Raw genomic sequence first — 23739 nt, forward strand, 5'->3', positions numbered from 1 at the left:
AGAGAGGCCAGCTGTGTCCGCGCATCATGTGACGTCGTCGCAACGAGACACGCCAAATGCCGCAGAGGAAAATGTAAACGGAAGCATGTTTCTCGTCCCGTCTCGTTTGTTCCAAGAAGACCGGAGTGTTGGATAGGGAAAGAAATACCACGGGCTGGCTTGTGTGATAAACCATTAAGACATTAGATAACACGAATACCAGGCTCTCAAATGTTGGCTGAGTGGGAGCTAATGCTAACTGGGTAGCACAACATTCACTGAAGCGCAGCGGAGCCACTCAGTGGCGGAGCCCTAACATCGGCCATCACTTCCGACAAACCGGATTTGACGGAGCCACATTCGGGTGTTTCGAAGATGGACGAGTCCCTCCACCTGAAGCACTTTCTTAAGTGAGTATCCCGTAAAACAAACACCGTTGTTCACGTGCGTTGTTTAGGTTCGAACGGACCGTACACACAAGTAAGCTAAGACAAAACCTCCCCCTCTGCTAGCTTGCTGGTGATGCCGGTTTAACCAGACCAGTGTGTGCCTTTATTCGCAGCCTTGTTTAAAAAAAACAACTAACTAACAAACCAACAACGAATTGGTAAAAAATAAAGATGTCTAACTCAAGTTGGTAACAATCACGTTAGCTTACATGCTGCTAGTAACATGTAACCGAGTTAGCCGCTAACCCTCACCCAAGATAAGCGTTTTAGATCGAGCCAAACTATCAGTTGTTCCTCTTTTCGGCTAAGACTAACATATACTCACAAAACGATTTAACAAGCTTAGCATGGCGACCTAAAATGTGTTTTTCAATCAAAACTAGAGAATGAAACACGTATATGCTATTATTAGCCTACCTATATTAGCTCTTGGTTTGTAGATTTGCGTGGAAATTACCGTCTGAACAAAATATTTACGTTCCTAACACATCAAGGTCTGACTTGTATCATTCACGGTGATTTCAATTGAAATTGGACGAATTTCTCTCTTAAACATCAAGCAATAACTTTGAGGAATGGGCAGGGACTGGATTTAAAAGGCCATGTTGGGCTGCACCAAGACTTCCTGCAAAGGCCATGCTTTGCCTCTGCCCGTTGCAAATGCTTTCAGCAAAGCCACGTTGTTTTGAATGACAAAACGATGCTTTATGAAACAATGCTTTACATCCTAGTAGCAGTTGCTTAACTTTAATAACATCAATGCTTTCCCTGTTTTTCAAAATTCCACTCTGGATCTTGCTTTATTCTTTCTTTTCTTTGCAACGCACATGCACATTGAATAAGACTGGGCATAATCTGCATGCTAGTGTAACTGCTTTGCCGATTGCAGAAATTGATAGCTATTCTGTCTGAATGCTTCTGTGGAAGTCAGTCAACCCAACGGTCAGCAGCATGTGCCCTTGCTACATGCATATGCTAACACTTTTCATAAAGTGCTTCTTATTGAGCAAGTTAAAATGTTGTCAGACTTATTTTTAGCTCTTCTAGACACACACCATAGTTCATTGCAAAACTCTTTCTTTTTGCCAGGTGTGGCGTCACTTTGGAGGGTTCGTTTCTCTGATTTGGATTATTCTTGGCCAGGCAACGTCTTCAGGCCCACAATTCCGAGACGAGTTTCTCAATGGACACTCGGCTCAAGTCAGAAATAAGGTATTAGATGACGGACAACACACAATGCATTGTGTATGATGAGGATTAGATTTAGATTTCATGGTTGGGAATGTGTTGATGTAAAGGTCTAACTAATCAGCCACAACAAAATAAAGTTGTTGTTTTTTTTTCAGTTCCCATAACTGGTGGTTACCTATACCAATTTTTAATACTATAAATTTCAAGCCTTGTTTTTGATTGTTTTTTTTGTCATAAGTAGATTCCTGACTGTGAGAGTTTTTCATTTTGACCTTGAAATAATTTGAAAGAACAAACTCTAAGGGCGATACAAATGAACTTGACTAGTATGGATGAGTTAGTTCAAGAATCAGAACTAGTGATGGCCATGTATAAGACACTCAGGCACAAAGCTTTTTTAAATATGTAACACCCTTAGGGAAAAAAATGCGGTAATTTTATAGTGTCAAGGAAAAAAACCTATTGGATAAAATAATTTTTTGTATGAAATTAATTGTCATGGTTTTGCTGGTGTTTTTTGTGTGGCTTTTTTTGTGTGAATCACAAGTAATTCGATTTTAGTATGCGCTGCATAATTTCACGCTTTTGGCTAGGTTTACGCTGCATAGCTTAACGGTTGATTCCGATTTTTGGGTGATATTCAATGTTTGTGTGAGATGGTTCACATTTCCAACTAAATGCGTCTTGTATGTGTTCTCCTGTGACTTTTATGCATCTCCTGTGTGAACGCCAGAATTGTCACGCATGCGCAGAAGAGGACACGTGACGTCACACGTAATGCCCTCATTGTTTGCGGAAGTATTCATGGATTCTCACGCTATAGCGTATCTTGCAATTGTAAAGTTATAGTGCAATGGAAGGCTGAACGGAGTTGTTGTCAAATAATGATTAAATCCAAAACCACACTTTCCCTCCTTTGAAGGCTTTCCGTGTTTTCGCCCACCATGGTTGTTGATTTCTACACTACTTCCCGTTTCGTGATAACGTGCAAGTCGCATGAATGCGCATCAGCCGTTCACACAAAAGTTGCATTCCAAAAGATCAGACATGTATCGGAATTAGGACCGCATATGAATGTGGCCTCGGTCTGGTGTGCAAAATTCCGATTTGTGCCTTTCAGACGGACTTAATCAGATCAGATACATGTGGCGTACGGCAAAAAAAAAAATCTGATTTCCCTGCAGTGTGATCCTAGCCTTAGATCAGGGGTCTCCAACATGGTGCCCATTGGCACTAGGATGACCCCTAAGGGCATGTTGAGTTTACCTGTGAACCTGATCTGAAAATGGCTCACTGGTGCTGCGTCAATGTGACACATATTTTTAACATTTAAATTAATGATGACATGGTAACAACATAGAAATAAGAAGTTGTTATTTCAGGAATTAAAATAAATTAATTCCAGTTCATGGGCTTTATGGACAAAATTGTATTCAAGTATTAATAAATACTCCTAGGCAATTAATTAATAACAGAATGAGAATCTATTTGTTTAATAAACAAATTTATTTATTCATCTTTTTATCAACCTGATTTACAAAAAATACAACAAACTAAATTCCAATTTATGGGTTTTAGAATGGGTATGCGTTTTAACTAGCTATCTGGCCACATTTTTAGCTTTTGTAGATAGCTATTTTCCTACCTTTTTAGCTATTTAGCAAGCTACCTAGCTAGCTTTTTACTTGTTTGCATGGTATTTATCATTTTACTTATTTTGCTAGTTATCAAGCTAGGTTTTGGGCTTCTTTCTAGCTAGTTATCTAAACAGCTTTGTTTTTAGCTTTCTATTCGTCTACATGGATATTAGCTAGCTATCTAGATCCCTTTTAGTTTACCTGTTTACCTTTCTATCTAACTATTAAGGTACCGTTTTAGCTATTTAGCAAGCCATCTAGCTAAGTTCCTATTTCCGAATTCATATAAAAAGGGGTGCCCTTTGAGCCAATGAGTGACAAAACGAGCTCTCAGCTTAAAAAAGGCAGGAGACCCGCCCCTTAAATGTTTCTCACGTTTGCAAACATACTCTATTATTGTTACATAGTTAATCATAATTAATCACCAAGTTTGCTGTACCGTATAACTTTGGCAAGAGTTAGTGGCGTATTTAGAAGTATAACATTTTCAAGAAAAGTTACATAGATTGAAAACGCACAAAAACCTGGAGAAATAACTGAGCACAAAGGGATAAAAATGTTAGTGATTTTTGTGTGGGGGAACATGTGACAGTGTGTTATTCGTAACACTTTATGGCACGTCAAAGTGATAGAAAGTAATCACAAGGAGTCATGCAATAAAGTTCCTCCAAACAATTGCCAAGTTTTTCAGATCTCTGCGTGAGTCAAGTCAGCATATGGGTTGTCTAAGTTCAGGTTTTAAATAGTGCCAGTGTAAGCTTTTTTGAGCAGCTTCTTTTGTGCAAATTTGTCTTGGATACTGAATTTAAAATTGTGGAGGAAACTTCTACAGTCAAGTGACCCAGATAAGCTTGCCGCATGAAAAGTGTTTATCTTTACCCAATCCAATTAGAACAAAAGAGAGGAAATGTAATGTACTAAATTGCTTCTTTACATCTTAAACTCAGAATCTCTTGGGTATTTTGTTCTTCGTTTATCATTGCTGTGTGTTGTGTACCCAAACTCGTGAATATTTTAAAAACTCAACATATAGAACTTGTTTCCCCCTCTAATCCACATATTAAAATACATTCCCTTCCCTCTATGGACTCTCCACCCCCCTAATAGTATCCACATTAAGTATTCCTGAGTCTGCTTCCATAGCTGTTAATAAAGGCCTCACATATTTCTTCTAAATGCAACCAGATTTATCATTGTTGAATAGTATAAAAAACAAATAAAATTTCAGATTAGAGGAATAATCAAGTAATTTCCGTCTTTTAACTTTTGGAAGTGTGGTAAAACATTTCTAATGGTTTGCAACTAGCGCAGACGACTGTAAGATCCTTTATCCACTATTGAAGAAAATGTTGGACGCTGATAACCAGCAGACCTACACAAATTACCCTAAATACAGAGATACAGCTCACTCGGGAAGTCAGAAAGGCACCTCAACACAAAAGGGGGGAGCAAGAACATTTCAACGGCACTGCAAATATGCAACATTTTTGGTTAAAAATCTAGTGGCCCAAAACTTGTTTTATATACAGTGTACTAATTAATTTTCTTCTCTGTCCTTGCTGCTCTTATGTATTTCAGAGACGAAGGAAGTGGTGCCGCGGTAAGTGTGTTTGATTACATTGATTTGAAATTTATGTTCAACCATTGGGTTTTCAACTTTTGCCATCATGTAATCTGCAATTTGCTATTTTTGTAAAGTTGGAACACATTTTATAGAAGTTAAAAACTATCAAGTTCTGTGTCTCTAGATTGCCCAATAAATGTGCAATATATTACATTTTTTAAATTTAGTTTTGAATAAGTTTGACTCATTAGCAAAAGCTTTTTCTGGATATGATGTTTGCTAGTTAAAGACTGAGCTTCTACGATATTAACGTTGGGATGATGTGCCAGGTAATCTTAAGCAACAAATGTCCTTGCAGAAACGCCGAACATTGGTAACAGAACCTCAAAGTAGACTCAAAATACACTGAAGTATTATTGGTTGCTCATTGACCATGTAGCTTTGCAGCCAGCATTTTTGAGTATTTTTTTATGACCAAGGTAAATATGTTGTGAAGTTATTATTTTTCATTGATGGGACCATGTATAACAGGTTCCCGAAAGACATGAGTTGTGACAAACTGGTTGGGAATCGCTGTTAGAAATTTTCATATATGGTCTGTTCAATGCAGCCAATTACATCTTTAGTGTTTTTTGAATTGCAGGTAAAGGTGGAGGGCCTTTCAAAGGCAGCTCTCATCAAAAGTTTATCTCCACGAGTTCTGCTGTCCAACCATCTCTTGCCTAAAGGGACCAAGATGAAGGTCAATTTAGAGGATCAGAGTCGTCAGAAAGTGTCCTTTAGCTTCTCGCAGACCAAGAAGCCACTGCACAGCATTTTTGTATCCCCTTCCAGCCCTGAAAAGTCTGACACTGAACCTCCCACTGCCTCGTCACAGACCACAATTGATAAAGGAAGGACTTCTGACAGTAAAAATGAGACTCAAAAGCAGTCCCATCCTGTGCCAATTCCAGAAGAACCCACATCTTCTCCAATTCCAAGCTTTGCTGCTAAATTGAAAAAAGACTTGGCAAAGATGCATTTCAAGAAGCAAATACTCAGTGTGTCTGTAACACGAGAAAATCTGCCATCTGTTTTTCGGAAAGAATCACCCACTTCTGATCTGCTGGCTTTGCAGAAATCTTCAACTAAAAGTGAAACTAGCCTCCAAACTTTGGAGCATCATAACACTGTTAGTGCCTGGCCTTCTGAGGATTCGCCCCATCGCTCCTCAGAGACCCAGGTTGCATCAGGTCGCAAGGAATCTGCTGAATCCTCCGGAAAAGAGGATAATAATTCCAGTAACGAGCAGGATAAAAATGTATACAAAAGAACAACCAGGTCACAAAGTGAGAAACAAACAGAGATTGAAAATCCTGCCCGAATGTCTTCCAGACGCAAGTCGATTGAATCCAAAATTAAAACCAATTTGGAAAGCGAGAGCAAAACAGTAACGAAAATATCTTCAACTCGATCACAAGGAGAAGAAAAGGAAAAAAGCTCATCAAAGCGGTCTGAAAATCATGAAGGGTCATCGAGTTATACAAAATCAGACCGCGATTCCAGATACACTTCGTCGCGGTCACTCCGGTCAAACAAAGACCGTAGAAGATCTAGATCAAGGTCTAGATCGAGGTCTAGATCCAGGGGCTCTCGCACCAGTTCATCTCACACACGATCGGATAGAACAAGAAGTGATAGAGCGTCCCGCTCCGAAAGGTCTTATTATTACGAATCCGATCGCAGGTCATACAGGAGTTCTCCACGAAGAGACAGACGACGCTCACGATCTCGTAATGAGAGAACTCGGGACAGTTCGGACTCGGAAGATGACCGCCGCAAGACAAGGACGAGCACAAGGGAATCCAGTAGATCAGCCACTTATTCAAAATCCTCTTCATACTCAAAATCTGACAAATCATCCAAAGATTTGCCACGTTCATCGGATTCAGCTAAAAGAAATCAAACATCATCTTCAAAATCTGAAAGGACGACATCCAAGCAACTATCAGAATCGGACTCCCAACGCTCTCCAATTGTGGAGTCAAGGCACTGTAAAACAAGCACCCGTCATGCAATGGACTCCAACAGAGAGTCTAACTCTTCCAATCAACAGAGTCGTGTTGCTAATGTGGAAAAATTTGAACGTGAAAATCACCTAAAATGCAGCTATAATGAAAAGGAATCTGATCAACAGACTAAATCAGAGGCTAGCTCTGTTAAAGAGGAGACTCTTCAAAAAGAAAATAATACTCAGCTCGACTCTAAAAAGCTGCCCTGCTCCAAATCTTCAGCGGAAACTCTCAAACAGAATAGACATTCAGAAGACGGATTTCATTACCCCAATGATGAACCAAAACAGGAAGATACAACCAAGTCATGTTTACTGCGTGAAAAAGAAAACATTAAAGTAAATTGTATTCAAAAGAAAGAAGGTGGCCTTCAGGACAGCCAGTTGACCGGCACAAATTCTTACATGAAAGAAGGACCAAAACCAAGTCCGGATGTGGAGGAAGAAAAACCATCAGCTATATGTTCAATCGAGAGCATAGTGGATGAAAGTGCCACACTTGAAAAGGTCAACAATCTCTTACAGCAAAGTATACCGCATGTTCAAAAAGCAGCCCCTAACGTTGGTAGTGATACTATAGTGTGCTGCACAAGTGTGAAAGATGTTGCCTCTTCAGAAGAATCAAAACTTGTAGGTCATAGAATTGAGGTACCTCCTTCAGATAATGTTCAGGCCTGTGAAGTACAAAGTGAGTTTTGTGATTTTGCCACTGTGAGTGACCAATATCACACTAATGCTGATTTAAAATCAGACCAACTTTGTAAAACTGAGGAGCTAACAACACTTGAAGAAATAGACAATGCCAAACTGAGTAGTCCCTCTAAAAAGTCCCGATGGGATATTGCTGGGCAGGATGGACCAGGGAGTGAACATTCACTGGAGACAACTAGTGCGGAATCACACCAAAAAAATGACTTTGAAATTCCTTTGGAGTCCAACTATCAAAGACAGACAGAAATAATACAAAGCACAGAGGAACATGAGCAACATTCCTTTTATGGACTGGAGATTGAAAGCAAAAATGAAGCAAATACTCAAGACCATAGTGAGTCTTCAGAAGCTATCAAAGACAAAATAAATTTAGATCAGAATCTCTCCAACAGTGATGTAAATATGAAGAGCTGTAATGGTAATGTTGAAGAGAAATTTGAAGAAAATAGCCAAAACGATGAATTAAATATGAAACTCCCCAACTCTAGTCTTAGTATTAGGGAAACATCTGATAAAAATATCCACAAAAATCAATTGAACGATCCATTAACTTTTCAGGAAGTTCGGGGCGCACAGAGCGAAGGAAGTGATAGTGACATTTCGGAGTATGACTCTGATTGCGATGAGGCAGTAAGACGATTGCACTCCGTAGTGGTTGTGCCAAAGAACTCTACCGTAACAAGCGAATCACATGACACTCGTCCTACCTCATGCACCTCTGTTATCTCAGCATCCCGTTTTTCCAGTGGTGTAAACAATGCAAATAGTCATGTTCCATATCATGTCAGCTCTCAACAAATGTTAGAAGGTGTTTCGTACCCAACTGGTGCTTTTTGTCAGTCTCAGAGTAATATGATTGACAGCACTAGTCAGGTAATAGGGTCCAGCTCTATTGGGGTAACACAGCATAATGTGACTTGTCCTACCATTGCCCACCAAGGTGTCACTGATTTTGTACATAGGCTTGACAGTTCTGGGCATTATGATCAACTGCAAGGCCAGCATTATGTTAATAACACAGGTGAACCGATAGATGCTCATTGCCAGCCCCCTGTCAGTGTCGACAGTGTCGCTGACAGGGGGGGATTGAACACCAGCTGGAGTTTTTCACAACCAGAACAGCCCAGTAGTACATATCCACAACCAGACAGTAGTCACGGCTCATTGCTGCCAAAATCCAAACTTCCTGAAACATTTCCTAATGCACAGTACAATGCCCCTTGGAACCAACAAAGCTTAGACATGGAAACAAACAAAAACCCTCACCTCCATGTTTATCAGGACCTTGCAAGTGAAATACACCCAGACTCACTCACTAATGACAACGACGACTATTGCCGGACTAAATCATCCAATCAAAGCAAAGAGACTGTCGACCACAGCGGAGGTCCAGGGGTGTCTGGTTTTGTGCAAGGTCACGAAATAAGCAGTAACAGCAAGTGCCCTCGTCTGTCAGAACCCCCAAAGGAGGACAGCTTAAGGACCCACAGAAGCAGGGGTCCTCCCAAGAAACGACGACCAGAGATTGAGTCTGAATCGGACAATGAGGCTGAAGCTGGACCTGCAGCAAAGAAGGAGTGTCCAGAAACTAAGGATACGAAAGAAACTCAAGTCAAGGTTGAGGTTGTCCGCCCATCACTGACTCTCCACCATTTTCAAGACCCCAGTCGATGGAAAGATCTAGCAAAGACGAAGAAGATGCCTCCTTATTTTGACCTGATTGAAGAGAATTTGTACCTTACTGAGCGGTAAGATTTCAACAAATTAACGAATCGATAGTTTGAGTCCAAGTTTTTTTTAAACGTTTTTCAGAAAGAAGAGCAAATCTCATCGTGATATCAAGAGGATGCAGTGTGAGTGCCCAATGCTGCCCAAACAAGACCGATTAAGAGGAATGATGGCTTGCGGTGAAGACTGTTTGAATCGGCTGCTGATGATTGAATGGTGAGTTCAGTTATTCACACAAAACTGCAACAATGGATGCACGTTTTACGAAAACTTTGCAGGTTAATATGATGCGTTCAAAAAACAGAAAATTGCGTACTTTAAGTCTTGTCATTCGTAGTTTCTTGGTACGGTGAAATTCTCGCTATTTGCCAAAATGGACCTGCCTCCTTTGCCTCCGAATAACTTAAGCCAATAGTGACTGATTCAAATGATGATTGACACATTGGTTCGGAAATGAAGCGCCGGTATATATATCCCGGCATACACCGCGGACTACTTTGCCTACAGGGAAAAATCTAGTCGGCCTTAGTTTGCCTTAGTTGCGAGACCTTGCGACTCAATATTGATCCATGTATAAGGCGCACTGCATTATAAAAAAAATAAAAGCTTTTAGGTGCGCCTTATAGTCGTGAAATTATTGTACTTATTCTCTAACTTTTGTGTATATACATACATTTCTATTGATTTTTTTTTTTTTTTACATGTATTTATTTTTATTCTATACTTGTTTTTTGACAGGGCCACTTTCATATATTTCAAGACTTAATTCAACAAAACAGCCAGACAAAAGCAAATTTTTCAGCACGTTTATTTTCACTGCACCGCGGCTGAGTTGTTATCACGTCCGTTCTTAGGTCATCGGATAAAATACAGCTACCAGCCTTCCTATGCAAAGTTTGCATGTTCTCCCCGTGCTTGTGTGGTTTTCCTCTGAGCACTCCGGTTTCCTCCACGTTCCAAAAAACATGCATTTCAGGTTAATTGGCCAGTCCAAATTGTCCCTATGTGTCCCCTGCCCACTGCACAAGGACAGCTGGGATTGGCTCCAGCACCCCAACGACCTTGCTGAGTATAAGCGGTGCAGATACCGGATGGATGTGTGTCATTTGATGATTTGATAAAGTCTATAAAATAACAATAATGCCATAGCCTGTGTCTCATAGCAATATACAGTGGGGCAGATAAGTATTTATTCTGTCTCTCATGGTAGAGGTTTACCCATGTGGACAACTACTGGCCTCTCTAACCTTATAATTAATCTATACAGTGGACCGAACCTTATTGTTTGTCAGTGATGTGTCTGCTTTGCATGTGTTACAAACGGCTTCGCATGTAACAATACAGTAAATTATGGCACCAGTTGTGTATTTTTATTATTTATTTTTATTCTCCAAGCAAGATGTACTAAAGAGCCATATATGGCTCGTGACCCATAGGTTCCCGACCTCTGCAGTTACGGATTCTTTTTTTAAGCTTTGCCATCTTAAACTGTTCAGTATTTAGTTCAGTGATGGCTACTCAAATCCATTTCATAAATTAATTTGAAGAGCTTTTAAAGGATTTAAACAAGTCTTCACGTTTATTGATCAAATCAGAGCATTTCTGATAAAATTATCACTAAACAGCCAACTCCTTTGGTGGATATTTGAGAACTACACCATTTACCACTACTCTTTATTTCATAGCTCTTCGCGGTGCCTGAATGGACACTACTGCTCAAATCGTCGCTTTCAAATGAAGCAGCATGCGGACTTTGAAGTCATTCTCACCGAAGACAAGGGTTGGGGTCTTCGTGCAGCTAAGGACTTACCTTCGTAAGTATTTAATATGTAGTCATTTTCATTGTGAATACTAGCGGCGCTTTGAATATACTTGTTTTGATTTTATCACAGAAATACTTTTGTGCTAGAATACTGTGGGGAAGTATTGGACCACAAAGAATTCAAAGCGAGAGTCAAAGAATATGCACGCAACAAAAACATCCACTATTATTTCATGGCTCTAAAGAATAACGAGGTGAGTAAAAGCATGTCCAATTATAAAGTTAGACCCAAACCCTTAACAGCATTATGTCTCTCCAGATCATCGATGCAACACTGAAGGGTAATTGCTCTAGGTTTATGAACCATAGCTGCGAGCCCAACTGTGAGACTCAAAAGGTAAAGCAGTTAAAAGAAGTTGTTAAATAATACCATTCAGCAAGTAAGCTCATTCACTAACGATTGATGTTCGTCCCGTGTCAGTGGACAGTAAACGGACAGCTTAGAGTCGGCTTCTTCACCACTATGGCTGTCAGTGCAGGAACTGAGCTGACATTTGATTATCAGTTTCAGAGATACGGGTATTTCCTTATGTCAATTGATTTGTGATACCATAACGTAAGATTTAATAGTAAAACTAATGCTTTTATTTTGTTCTGATTTAGGAAAGAAGCCCAGAAGTGCTTTTGTGGAGCTCCCGGTTGCAGAGGCTTCTTGGGAGGGGAAAACCGAGTCAGTGTCCGTGCTGCTGGAGGCAAGATGAAAAAAGATCGCCCTCGAAAGAATGCTCTCACCACAGTCAGTTTACTTATTTGCAAATCGTTTATTTGCATTATTTTTGGTTTATGATATGTTTTGTAGACATTGAAGACAATGTCTAGATTTTAATGGAAAATGTTGAATGTCATTTTTACATGAATGTACTGTTTTTATAATCACTCGTGTTTTTAGGTTGACGAGGAACTGGAAGCGTTACTAGAGAATGGAGACGGGCTCTATGATGGCAAACAAGTAGTGTCCCTGTGCAGGCTTATGGTCCGTGTGGAAAACATGGAGCAGAAACTCGCCTGCCTCAAGCTCATACATGTAAATTATTACTAAAACAAATGTTAATGTACTATTAAGTGCAGTGAACATAGTCGTGTGTTTGCTGATGCAGGATACACAGAACCCTTCATGTTTGAAGCAGTTCTTAGACCATCATGGCTTGTCTTTGCTTTGGATCTTCATGGTTGAAATTTCTGAAGCCAAGGGCATCTGCGCTAATAACATCAAATTACAGTCAGAGGTAATCACAGTAATAATTTGTGCTGTAGTTTTCTTAAAGTATAATTATGCTCAATTCTTTTGTGTTCAGATTTTGAAGACCTTGGCTGTTCTACCAATCTCTACTAAGAACATGCTGGAAGAGAGTAAAATCCTCACCTTCATTCAACGGTGGGCCCAGGCAAAAGCACTACCTCATCCCCCCGAAATGGATGATTACTCCAGTGAGAACACATCTCGTGCTCAGACGCCGCTTAACACCCCTGATGGCTCCTCCAAGTTGGGACCAGAATCCGACAGGGATTCAAAACCTGCTGTGGACCGCCGTCTTAAAATCATCAGTGAAAACAGTCTGGACAGTGCGCTCTCGGATGCCAGCAAAATATCTGATGGCAAGGAAGAGGAAGAGGAGGACGAAGATGAGGAAGATGAAGAATCATCCAATAACAAACAACAGAAGATGGATGTGGTCGAAGAAGCCGCTAATGCAGTAAAAGAAACTCCAGGAGAGGAGGGAAAGGATGTCAATCTGCAGAAACTGGAAGAGAGAGAAATCACTTTAGACAGCACGGGACAAAATTGTGTTGACAAGGTAAAAGACTCCGTGAAATTGGAGAAGTCCTGTGAGGTAAAAGAGGACATGAAAGATGAAGCAAATATGGAACTTGAGGTATTTGACAAACCTAGTGAAAAAGAGCTCACCATCCAGGCACCTATAGAAAAAATGACTGAGCTGGAAGATGACCAGCAGGCAGTTAAGATTAACGATTTAGAGCTCAAGTCAATTCAGGTGGACACTGATCCACCTGTTGAGCAAACGCCAGAAATGACCGAAGCACAACCGGTTGAGAAGCTGAATGACCTGGAGCCTAATCTAGACGATCCTGCCCCTGTTGCTCCCCTATGTTCTGATACTTCTACCCTTGTTGCCTCCACATCCTCTGATACTCTTGCCCCAGTTGCACCCCTGACCTCTGATACTCCTGAGGTCAGTATCCCTGCAGAAGACATCCCAGCACCTGCTGAGGCTTCAGCAATAGAAACTCCTTCTCAAGATGAAGAGGATGGTGTTTCCGATGTGGAAAGTGAACGAAGCCAGGAGCCCCAAGTCAGTGCTTTGGACATTAGCAGTATGGCAGCTAAACTGTTGGAAACCTGGAAGGATCTCAAGGTGAGGTTGCTAGTTGAACCCAAAGGCAGATCAATGTTTTTAAAAGTTTGTTTATAATGTTTGTATTTATTTATTTTAAAAAAGTGTTTATTTAGGAAGGTAGGTTGAATTTTGGATTCCAACCAAAGGCAAGTTAATGCCCCAAAAATGGTCGGGCTATGTCATGGAACCTAATCCAGAATTCAGAGAAAAAAACCTTCCAAACAATTTTCACAGTGATGTGTTGTGACAACCCCTGCTGCATTCGTTGGGTTATTGTGTATTTTTTTAGCCTGGCATCAAATTATCTGATGTTCTTTTAGGAGGTGTACAGAATACCAAAGAAGAGTCAAGTGGAAAAGGAAGGCAATGGTAAGTGAATTTGATAACTTTTGAATGGATTTTGTAATTATTTGCCCTGTATGATTTGCACAAAGTGCATTTCCCCACAGCAGATCGCAGTCGAGATCGTGACACGACTTTAACCCCACGTAACACCTCTAGTAGTCGAGAGCGCGAAAGGGAGCGTGACAAAGAACGAGATAGAGACAGAGACCATGATCGGGAAAGGGACAGAGATCGAGAAAGGGATCGGGAGAGAGAAAGGGACCGGGACAGGGAACGTGATCGAGACCGAGACAGAACTCCCCGCAGCTCTGAGAGACGAAGGCGACGGTCCACATCCCCACTTTCCTACGATCGGAGCAGCCGACGCACTGAGGAACGGTAAGAAAGCCGGTCATAGGGGTCGCCTCACCTTCTTTTCTCCCTAGGGTGTCGAGCAGTTTGTTTGTTTTTTGCCCTGTCGATCACTACAGGTTCGACTCATCAAAGACACCAAGGGGTGTCAGCAGTAAAGAGCGCAACAAGCTGTCTACAGAGGAACGCAGGAAGCTATTTGAGCAGGAGGTCGCTCAGCGGGAGGCCCAAAAGCAGCAGCAGCAGCAGCAGCAACAGCAGCAGCAGCAGCCACTTCAGACAATGGCCTATGATCCTGCCTTAGCGTATGCTTCCACTTCTGGCTTCATCACCTACCCACCCGGATACCCCGTCCAGGCATTTGTGGATCCAACGAACCCCAACGCAGGCAAAGTACTTCTACCCACGCCTACAGCTGACCCAACCATGAACTATGAACCGCCTACGCCGCAAAGACTTGTGTCAGAGCTTGGGCTTCCCTCACCATCATCCACTTCACAAGCCACTCCTGTTTCTAATATCTCTCAGCACATCACCACCGCCGACCTCGGGGCTGCAGATACCCAGCAGTACGTCCAGCCCGCTGTTGCTGCCCAGGACTCGAGCGTGCCGGTCCTCTCCGTGCCTGCCCAGACGGCTCCTCAGGGCCAGCAAGGCTTCACTACGCTGTGGGACCCCACCACCCAACAGGCCGTGACTGTGCAGACGCAGCCGGCACAGCAGTACGCCGCAGCCCCGGCACAGGGTGCCACGCAAACTGCCATCTACTACCAAGGCCAGCCGTGCCAAACAATCTACAGCATCCCCACCGCATACCCTCAGACCAACACACCAGTAATACAGGTGGGATAATCTATATAAAAATAACTATTATTTTCAGGAGCATTTTTGCTCTTGAAGTAGACTTAAAATTTACTCGTTTTATTGATATTTGTTGGAAAAGTTATTAGGAAAACCTTATTTAAAAACATTTTTTTTTGTCAAGATTTTAATGGTCTCATTGACTTGTCATCAAAAGCCAGATGACATATCTCCGGGGGTAATGGGGTGCGTAGTTCACATGTTACAATGACAGCAAAACTTTCACTTACAATGCTTAGATTAGAATGGAATAAAATAGAAATGTTTGTCATTTTAACATGTGAACAAAATAAATGGAGATTTGTCTTTTCCAGCATCACTGAAAATAGTGTGATTATGAGATCAAATCTACAGCATTTTTGCAGTCAGCTTTGCCATTGGTAGTCCAGTGCTCTGACAACTAAGCCGAAAATGTTAAGACTGTGAATGGCATAACAGAAAGTTTATGTTCCACGGACCTTTTCTTGGATATTATTTATTTAATAAATAGTGTAATTTATTTTTTGACCTTTTAAAAAGTCCTGAGAGGGTTATTTTATTTAAGTAAAAGTTTTATTGATTTCTGACTTTAATTGTCTGACGAATGTAGAAGGGTTATTTGATAGTGGCTTGCTAGAGAATAATGTTTTTTTTTTACATTTAGGATCTCCTGCAATAGTCTGTTGCAATAGTCTGTTTCAAACGTATGCCGGCCCTTCATTAAAATCTATTAGCTATGTGGAGCATAGCATTTGTGCCAAGGTTAGTTTCTATGACTGAAGCCCTTACAAGTTTAAAATGACACATTAAAATGAGCCAAATACTCGGTCAGAATCTAATCACACATTTCAAATGAGGTCAATTGTAGATTGTCTCTTCAGCCTTCATTTCATGTGTTTTTGCAGGCATATTCTGACCCCTCTGCCAGCTATTTGCATGGGCAGACGGTGTATCCTGGCCATCAGCAGGGTGTTGTAGTGCAACAGGGAGGCACGGTCACCACCATTGTCACCTCCCAAACTGTCCAGCAGGTAATGAGGCCAACTAGATAATTGATCTGTTTTTTTATAATGGCATTTTGTTTTTCTGTCGTAAAATATTCTTGTGTGTAGAAGATTTACTAAAGTACTGTGATATGATTATTTACGATCTAACAATACTGACAAACTTGAGTGAGGCGGTGCCTCAAGCACGGAGTTTCAACTTCTCGTATGCGCAGCTCCAGAAATGCATACCAAAAATGTGTCATTCCATCACGCCTGTATACTCAAGAATGTCTATTAACTCCCGTCTAATCAGAGGTACGCCTCTTTTTTCATCCTCTCGCATCGTGGGTGCATACACTTGTACCAATTAAAGTAATTGGCATTTTCCCCATCCCTATTAGCCTTAAGTCTGTTTTTGTTGGAGCTGCGTGTTTTTTTGGCCTCTTAGAAGGCTGTGTAGGGTCTTTTACCTGCCAATTTTGTGATTTGGTTTCTAGCTGGCCTTCGCCGCACATCTGTTTGGCAAATCTGGCCTTTCATTGTTTTTTTTTGTTTTTTTTTTCGCTGTGTGTCGCGGTTGTTTTGATTTTGCCAGGCCTAGCTTCCCATTAGCATTGTTGCTACTGGGTCTAGTTTATGCTAGTCCTGCTGGTCGCTGCAGTCCATGTCGACCCTTGTTCAGGTTATTCCCCGGCCTCCCTGCTTACAGACCGGGTGGTGTTTGTCCGTCTGGTTTCCCGCTAGCTTCGGGGCTACTTTGTCTATATGCCGGCCCCACATAGTCGCTGCAGCTGATGCCGGCGCTGTTTTCCAGTCATCACCCAGCTTGCCACTTGCAGGCTGGGGTTTTTTTTTTTTTGGGCCAATTTCCCGTCAGAATCAGGGCTTTGTGCCGCTTTCTGAGGCAGGCCTTCAGTGGGTTCCCTGTAGGGCTGCACTCTTGCTCGCCTTGGCTTCCGCTCAGAGCGTTGGCGAGCCTTACGCCTTATCCACGAGGCCCACCTGCCTGTGGTGGCGCTCAGATGGTGCTGCGGTCTTGCTGTGGCCGAATGCAGCCTTCGTCCCCGCGGTGCCTTCTTGCCCCCTTTTTTTGGGGGCGGTGTCTTGCGCGTCCTGGCCCAGCCCTAGTTGGGGTACTTTTGCCCCGTTCATGCATTGCGCTGCTCTGTTACCGTCACAGTGAGGTTTCGTTTATCCGGTCGCTTTTTTGTTCATTGTGACTGCTTGTGTGGAGTTTGTTTGGTCTGAGTAGCGCTTGTCCCGCTGAATTGCGGGGACTGTTGGCCATATTATGCCGCCTGTGGCTGCCCCCACTGCCTTCAGGGGTGCACTGCCATTCTACCCTGTCCCTGGAGGAAATTCGTGCTGCCGCCTCGTGGGCGTTGCCTAGCCCTTTTGCCAGGATCACAAGCGTTGATGTGGCCTTCCCCACCTCACTCGGCGTTGTTTGGTCTTGCCGAGGCTTCTCAGTGAGGTTTGTTTCTGGGGTGTTGTGACTACTCTAGTATTAGTCATTCCGTGCTTGAAGCACCGCCTCTGGCTGTCGGTAGGGATGCTATAGAACAAAATTCACGAATGTAACTACGGTTCTATGGGTCCAGTACAATCGCCAGAGCATCCGATGGGAATTAATAGACATTCTTGAGTATACAGGCGTGATGGAGTGACTCATTTTTGATATGCATTTTTGGTATGCATTTTGGATATCTGTCTTTCTGTTGTCGTATTCAAGTGTGTTGACAACAAAGTAGCAAATGAGTGACAGTCCTGAAAATAATTTGTACTGTGTTTAGTCACCAGGTGGTAGTATAGATTCAAATTTCTTAACACTAGAGCCATGGGTAGTCATGGGAAACTTTGAAGTTGTCAAATATAATATTTCTTGTATGATGATGAAGTGGTGATTCCCATTTTCAGCGGCAGTTTCAATAGTAATTACCTTGGTAAACAGTATACTTTTTCCTTCCTTTAGGAAATGATCGTACCCAACAATGTGATCGATCTGCCTCCTCCCTCTCCCCCAAAACCCAAAACTATTGTTCTACCTCCCAATTGGAAAGTGGCACGGGACCCTGAGGGGAAGATCTACTATTACCACATTACAACAAGGTAAGTAGTAACATGTTACTCATAGAATAGAATAGAATATACCTTTATTGTCATTGATGCAATCTAAATCTATTTTATATCGAAATACTGTAATTTATTTCCTGTGTATTATATTTATTGATTTTCTTTTATTTATTTATTTCAGGCAAACGCAGTGGGATCCTCCAACCTGGGACAGTAGTAGCGAAACCAATCTGGACCATGACTCTGAGATGGACCTGGGCACTCCCACATATGATGAAAACCCCTCCAAGGTGAACTTTCTAAAGAAACATGTGAACTTACTGTTGATGTGAAAAAATCTCATCCTTTGCTCGATAAATCTGCCTTAGTGGGAATGCTTCCCCTTTTCTCTGGCTTAACATAAAAACTGAGGTTGGATGCGAAACATGATTATAGTGTTTGTTCTTTTGAGGCCATTTAAGATGGTGAACTGGTGATTACTTTCAGCTGTTTTTATGACGGGGAACAAACGTCATCTCGGCACCATCTCCAAGGGCTTAAACGAGCTGCCGCTCGCATATTTCTCTCAAAGACCAGTTCTAAACCTTGTTCCTCACTTAACATAATGTCCCCAAGGCTCAGTCAGGGTCATAAAGCAAAGTTGCGATTTGTTCTTCTCCCCCGCCCCACACCACCTTATTTGTTTCTGCTTTTTCCCTTCTATCCCCACTAGGCTACAATAAAAATCGTCTGGATGAGCCTGAAATAATTTATTTTGAGTTTTATTCCGTGGCACGTGCTTAAATGTCCCCTTAAAGTCCCTTACTACATTTAAGGGAAAACACAACTAAGCGCAGTAGTCACACTGATTTCATTTCACAGCACTTGAAGTTGTGACACATGCTGGTCGTGCTATAAACTGCTCGACTGTTTAAGGATTGCGTGTGTAGGTGCATGTTGTTTTAAAATCATCGCACTCCGCACCATCGTTGTTGATCTTGTGCATGGTTGTCTCAGCGACTGGACATCCTTTCAGGATATCCACACTTTGTGTCAGCAGCCACCTAAAAACTCAAATTGGCCAGGAAATGGAAAAGTGCACCTTATATGTGGATAGAATGCACACAGTGTGCGATACTACACAAAGGTTCACGGTATACCACCACATTTGTGCAATGATCGAGAAAATAAAATCGCAAAACACTGTTTGCAACGGGAATGGAACCCGGGTAGTGGCGTTAAGAGTACAGAATCCTCACAGGTAACCTGTAATAAGGCATTTGTCACAAGATCTAACTGTTTTTACTCACGGTGCAAAATTGGTTATTAATGCACTAATTTTCTCATCGCATTCTTAATATGACTTAGGCCAGTTTTTCCCGAGTAGATTATTTTTTTTGCCTATTCCTGAGAACTGCAAAATATTAATCGGGTGTATTTTTTCCCCCAGTTTTCAACAAAAACAGCTGAAGCAGACACATCCAGTGAATTGGCTAAAAAAAGTAAAGAGACATTCCGAAAAGAGGTAAGTATCTATTGTTTCTCCGACATGTAGGATGTTTTTTTTAACTTGTCTACTGCATATGTGTTCATGTCATTTAGATGTCCCAGTTTATTGTTCAATGTTTGAATCCCTATCGGAAGCCAGACTGCAAAAATGGGCGCATCATAAATACAGAAGACTTCAAACACCTGGCAAGAAAGGTAACATGTAACACACTTGGCTCGTTGGATGAAAATAATGTTTAAAACATTATATATGATAGTCTAGCAATTCATTGTCCAACATGTTTTTTAAGCATTTCTTGAGTCCAACTATTTCGTGCCCAAAACTTTTTCCCAGCACCCAAACAACCAGTCCGATTTTTATATTTTACTTTATTTGTGATTTAATATATTTTTATTTTCATTTTCATTTTTGGTGTTTTATTGTAATTTAATACAAATTTATTTTAAATTTATTTTCAAATTTAAAAATGCTTTTGGGGCGGCAGTAGCTCAGGAGGTAGAGCGATCGTTTTAGGATTAAGGGATCCCAGTTCGAATCCCGGCTTGTCCGTGTTACATGCCGAAGTGTCCTTGGGTAAGTCACTGAACCCCCAATACCCCCAATAAGCAGGTTAGCGCCTTACATGGCTGCACAGATCACGGCCGCTATTGGGAAATGTGAAGCACAATGTAAAGCGCTTTGGGAAGTCATTGACTTGAAAAGCGCTATATAAATGCAGATCATTTCATTTCATATAAATGCAGATCATTTCATTTTGCCTTTTTACATGGTTGTCAAACTCATTTTAGCTCAGGGGCCCTGTGATAGAAAAAAAAAACCACTCGCAGGGGCTAGACTAAGAATTAATGGTGTAGAAAGTGTGCCTTGGCTGTAAAGCTGAGGATAATTCAGTCCCACAATTAAATTTGAATATGATTCAGGGATGTAAGATTTGATTATCAAACGATTTTAAGGTTTTTATCCCCTCAACGTTTTTCCTTCACTAAGATTTTTTCGTGTGTGTTTATTTACTGTGCATTTCTTTAAAAAAAAAAGCCAAACAAAAATTAAACTGGTAGCCCTTGCAAACTGAAAAGTGACAAATACAGCATATAAACATTAATTTTAGTGCAAATAATTATAATAATTGTTTGAACAATTTAAAAGGTTTGTTTTGCTTTTTATTATTCTTTTCTTTTTTATTGAAAAATGCTTACATTAATTTTGGAACTTTGCTGCTAGATTTTATATCTATTATAGAAAAGAGTTAAAGCTTCTTTAAACTTCTTCAAATTCATCCAGGTGGTATTTTTAAAATTTTGTATTTTTAATCCACGTACTACTAGATAAAGATTAGTTTAGTAGCATGTTGCGGTAAAGAGAGTGATGCATGCAACACACGTGAGGCCGATAGTATTGCCTTGAAGCCACAGTGTGTAATATTTGACCACCAGATGGCACTGTGTTGTTAAGTATGAGCGAGAGCCAAATCATGGCGGAGACTTAAGCGAGGGATCCCACTTGGTAAAAGAAATACAAAATTTTCGCGACCTTTTAAATAAAAATTAACTTTGGCATGATAAATCATATGCAGCACCACAGAGCAGTGGTTAGCGCGTGTGCGGCACAGTTCTGAGGTCATGAGATCGAACCTTTCTGTGTGGAGTTCGCATGTTCTCCCTGTGCTTGTGTGGGTTCCTCCAAGCTCTCTGGTTTCCTCCCACATTCCAAAAACATGTATGTCAGGTTGATTGGCTGGTCCAAATTGTCCCTAGGTGTGAACGAGCGAGTGAGTGGCTGGCAACCAGTTCAGGGTGTCCCCTGCCCACTTACCGATGATTGCTGGGAAGGGCTTCAGCATCCCCGCGCCCCTACTGAAGATAAGCGGTGCAGATAAATGGATGGATGATAAATCATGTATTTTTGCTTAATAATCAAATTGATGTTTTTTTGTTTGTTTTTTTTAAAGTTTTTTACCAGGAGGCACTAAATATTACACCCTGACCCTTTAAACCACGCATCCGTAACTTCTATTCGAGGTAAAATAACAATGGGATGAGCGATTCCTCAAATCTTCTCTGCTTGATAAGTGGTAGTCAGAAAATACAGTTACAGTGGGTGGTTTGCTTTGAGAGTGTGGCCTGCCTTTGGCCACATCCAGTGGACATATCTAAATCTGCCGGTCATTGTTTGACCCGACGCGGCTCATTTTTCTCTTGTGCTTCTCTCAGCATTGTTTTAAGGGCGGGATAAAATCTGTTGGCGAGCTTGATCCGCTTTGGATGTTCAACACCCCTGCTTTATTTGTTTTCTTTAATCATGCGTTCAAAATGAGTGGGACTGAAACAGCTAATGGTGGACTGCTAAGCTTACATCATTGTCCCATGTCCCGGCAGCTAACGCACGGCGTCATGAACAAAGAACTGAAGGCGTGCACTAATCCCGAGGACCTGGACTGCAACGAGAACGTCAAGCACAAAACCAAGGAGTATATTAAGAAATACATGCAGCGGTTCGGCGCCGTCTACAGACCTAAGGAGGACACGGAGGTCTACTGACCCCACACGTTTGCCTCCTAACACCTTTTATTTATGACGCTACTTCGAAACCCAGCAGCGACGACAAAGACAGAGAAGGGTGCTACACCGAGTTTCCATAAACTGAGTTTTAGTCCCTTCGTTTTGTTGTTTTAAACGGCTGTGAATGAAGAAGCCTACATGTTTGCTTTGACTCTTTCCCCTGTCAAAAATAGATCGTTGAGCGGTCCGTTTCATTTTCTGGTGCTGCTTTTAACCGCAGAAGGTCCAAGCTTCCATTCGTTGAACCGCCCGCAGGAGCATCATAGCGCAGGGTCGTCCATTTTTCTGGTGCGTATTATCGTTTTATCTGTTCCGACGCCGTCACGGAGAGCACGGATTGAATGCTGTGTTTGATGTGCCACGGCCTCCTCCCATGATCCCACCCACTTTAGCTTCCTCTTCTAACTGGACTTGCGCAGAAGAGTGTGTAGCATTGCAGTTTTAACTTATACAGTTCGGTTTTTAAGGAATCTACTGTGGACACAAGTAACTCCGCCTTTTTATTCATTCATCCTCTTTGTATCTAACAAACCATCGCAGCCAATTGCGTTAAGTGTTGATAAACTGAATCGTAGTTTTGGTAATGTTTAAATTAATAGGAAACTTTCTCATGTGTATATATGTTATTATTTCAAATGTGTATGCAAGAGCCACAAGTGACCAGCTAGACCCTTGCATCAAGACATTCACCTTTGCCGGCTCAGGTCAGCAACGGGCGTTAACATCTTTTTTTCCCGTTTTTTTTTTAAATGTACAAAGTGATTTTCACTCAACTGTAAGTATTGTGCAAGCACATTGTCATACCGAGTGTAAAAAACATTTTAAAAGCTAATAAACCCTTTCTTTTGTACACACGTAGTGGGATTCGAACTTGTGAAGTTTAACGAGGTACGATAAACTACCGTATTTTCCGCACTATAAGGCGAACCTCCTCAAAATGGTCTTTTGTGATGTATTTTTTATATATAAGGCGCATTGTGGACTTTAAGGTGCACGGAATTAGAACTACAGTAAGAGCGAGGGTTGCAAAAAAAAATACCATTGAATTAAAAACATTTTTTTTCATACATAAATTAACATTATGACATCTGTTATCACCACTAAAAACAATTCATTCATAAATGGTTACTGTGCCGTCCTCACTTCCAATGATCCCTTTTCACTGTACTGCTAATGAACGACGGCCCGAAAAAACAGACTTGTTTTCATTAGTTTTTGTTTATTCGGACACTGGACTCAACCATTACCCTTATAATGTCACTGTAAGTACAAAAAAGTCCCTTTAGCATAGAATTTATCTTTATAGGTAGCAACATGACAACAATTCAAGGACATAATTTTGTACAACTTTTACCGTAGACATCCAGCAGATTTATTGTTTTAAGTGTCTGCTTCTATCTTCGATGTTTTTCGTCCCATTTGACAACTACACTATGGATTACTTTCTATCCTATCGTTATGGGTTTTAACGCACAAAAATGCGTTTATTCGAGGAATCAACTCCTTGCCCTGAAGAATTCTCATGCCGGCGTGATGAGGGGGCCCTATCGTGGATGCAGAGCCGGAGCTAAGGCTAAGCAGCTAGCGGCGTTATAAGCCTTTGGTACTG

The 23739-nt window shown here is 41.4% G+C and overlaps 1 protein-coding gene across 4 annotated transcripts; it reads left to right on the forward strand.

The window, feature by feature from the left end:
* Positions 1-55: 55 nt before the first annotated feature.
* Positions 56-22988, forward strand: setd2 (SET domain containing 2, histone lysine methyltransferase). 4 transcript variants are annotated; one of them, XM_088327255.1, is made up of 23 exons: positions 56-389; positions 1518-1640; positions 4835-4856; positions 5464-9329; positions 9394-9525; positions 10995-11123; positions 11202-11325; positions 11391-11468; positions 11553-11650; positions 11735-11867; positions 12021-12155; positions 12229-12357; positions 12427-13506; positions 13809-13857; positions 13923-14211; positions 14304-14577; positions 14713-15027; positions 15930-16055; positions 17983-18119; positions 18265-18373; positions 19513-19587; positions 19665-19766; positions 21948-22988. In XM_088327255.1, exons 2-23 carry the CDS (start codon positions 1612-1614, stop codon positions 22107-22109), a joined length of 7593 nt encoding a protein of 2530 aa, XP_088183381.1. In that variant the 5' UTR covers positions 56-389; positions 1518-1611; the 3' UTR covers positions 22110-22988. The 4 variants fall into 4 exon arrangements, with proteins under 4 accessions (XP_088183381.1, XP_088183380.1, XP_088183378.1 ...); XM_088327254.1 differs by having other exon boundaries at positions 13941-14211; positions 14304-15027; XM_088327252.1 differs by having other exon boundaries at positions 57-389; positions 14304-15027.
* Positions 22989-23739: the final 751 nt, after the last annotated feature.

The sequence above is a fragment of the Urocampus carinirostris genome, chromosome 2 (assembly GCF_059441175.1).
Source record: "Urocampus carinirostris isolate Australia breed hairy pipefish chromosome 2, RoL_Ucar_1.0, whole genome shotgun sequence".
In the NCBI taxonomy this organism is placed as follows: Eukaryota; Metazoa; Chordata; class Actinopteri; order Syngnathiformes; family Syngnathidae; genus Urocampus; species Urocampus carinirostris.

Bases quoted from the DNA above. Each gene is read 5' to 3' on its own strand.
- setd2 (XM_088327252.1), top strand. From the start codon at position 1,612: ATGGACACTCGGCTCAAGTCAGAAATAAG. The intron at 9,526-10,994 runs GTGAGTTCAGTT...TTTATTTCATAG, and splicing joins CGGCTGCTGATGATTGAATG to CTCTTCGCGGTGCCTGAATG. The intron at 11,326-11,390 runs GTGAGTAAAAGC...ATGTCTCTCCAG, and splicing joins TGGCTCTAAAGAATAACGAG to ATCATCGATGCAACACTGAA.